At 68.5% G+C, this 1,487-nt stretch overlaps 1 protein-coding gene across 1 annotated transcript; it reads right to left on the reverse strand.

Moving 5' to 3' along the window:
• Positions 1-287: 287 nt before the first annotated feature.
• LOC132229179 (keratin-associated protein 7-1) lies at positions 288-1,042 on the reverse strand. The gene has a single exon (XM_059685936.1). It carries the CDS (start codon positions 845-847, stop codon positions 584-586), a length of 264 nt encoding a protein of 87 aa, XP_059541919.1. The 5' UTR covers positions 848-1,042; the 3' UTR covers positions 288-583.
• Positions 1,043-1,487: the final 445 nt, after the last annotated feature.

Consider the following 1,487-nt stretch of genomic DNA (forward strand, 5'->3'; position numbering starts at 1 on the left):
CCTGCACACCCCCTTCTGGGGATAGAGCCTGCAACCCGGGCCTGTGCCCTGACGGGGAATCGAACTGGTTCATTGGTCGATGCCACACCGGCCGGGCATATTTAGGACATTGTAATGACATTTTTAAAAATTGAAATCTTAAAAATAAAGAGACCAAATGTGAGGCGTCCCCCGTCCCCATGCACGGCCTGAAGTGAGAAGACCTGGGTCGAGGAGCCCCGACAGGCGGGGACTGGCTGACGCGTGAGAGCAGGAGAGGAACCACCAGGACACAGGGGTCATGCGGAAAGAGTGAGGTTTATTAGAGACGACAGCGCAACCCCCCTACCCGCCCGGGTGCCAGCAGGGACGCCGGGGAAGCCACCCGAGAGCCAAGCCCGCGCTTCGCTGCCCGCTCCCGGCCAGGAGGGCGCCCGGCGGCCTCAGCTGCAGGGACCTGTCCAGCGCCTGTGGCTGCGGCTCAGCCTCCTCGGAGACCAGACTTTGGCGCGATCAGCAGGTCCGGAGGCGGGACAGGCGTGGCTCTGCGGGCGGCTCGGTGCCCCGGGGTGTCCCAGGGCGTCCGGGGTGCCCGGCCTGGGCCTCAGTAGGTGCTGTAGCCGAAGCCGGAGCCCGAGCCCCAGGGCCGCCAGCAGCTGCCGCCGTAGCCGCAGCCCAGGTTCCCGAAGTTGCTGCCGCCGAAGCTGTAGCCCAGGGAGCCGTAGCCGGTGCAGCCCTGCCCGTAGTTGAGGGGCGAGCCCAGGGGCACCACGCAGTTCAGGGGGGTGGCGCGGTAGGTCCCGTGCCAGTTGGTGCCGTAGCAGGGGTAGCCGGGGAAGTAGCTGCCGCAGCAGAAGAAGCGCGTCATGGTGGCGAGAGCAGGTCGGGTGGACGTGGGCGGAGGAGAGCGGGTGCCGGTGGGATGCGGCTGGTGGCGGCGCGGGGCCTTTTATACCCCGGGCCGGGGCGGGCACGCCGGCTGGACAGCAGCCATTGACCTGCACAAACAGCTCCGGGTTTGCTAGTAAAACGCACATCAAGCAGCCGCGACTCCGCGCCCGCATTCCTGTGGCTTCCTCCGCAGAGGAATGTGCCGTGTCATCAGCGGGGCGTCGGCCACGGCAGCACTGTCCACGGAGTCTGCCTGCGGGTCCCCTGGGCTCGCCCGGCCGACGGCGAGCCCCGCCCCCGACAGAGCCGGACCCGGGGCGCTTGGCCTCGGTCTGAGCCTCACAGCTGCTGGACACTCTGCCCGCGAGTCACGAGAAGCCCGCGGGCCGCCCGCGTGTGCACGGAGCTCCTGGGGGAGGACTCTCCGCTCCGACCCGGGGACCCGGGGAGGGGGGACGGAGGCTGTGGAGCTGGGGCTGTCCTGGCGGGACTGGCGGTCGCTCTGAACCGTCCTTTGGTCGCGTCGCCATCCCCTCTGCAGCATCTGCTAATGCTTAGAGCGTCCCGTCCCGCACGAACCCTCAGCTCGTCCAGCCGCCGACAGGGGTGCGCGACCA

This window comes from Myotis daubentonii, chromosome 3, assembly GCF_963259705.1.
Source record: "Myotis daubentonii chromosome 3, mMyoDau2.1, whole genome shotgun sequence".
NCBI lineage: Eukaryota > Metazoa > Chordata > Mammalia > Chiroptera > Vespertilionidae > Myotis > Myotis daubentonii.

Coding starts and splice junctions, on each gene's coding strand:
- LOC132229179 (XM_059685936.1), bottom strand. CDS start 847: ATGACGCGCTTCTTCTGCTGCGGCAGCTACTTCCCCGGCTACCCCTGC.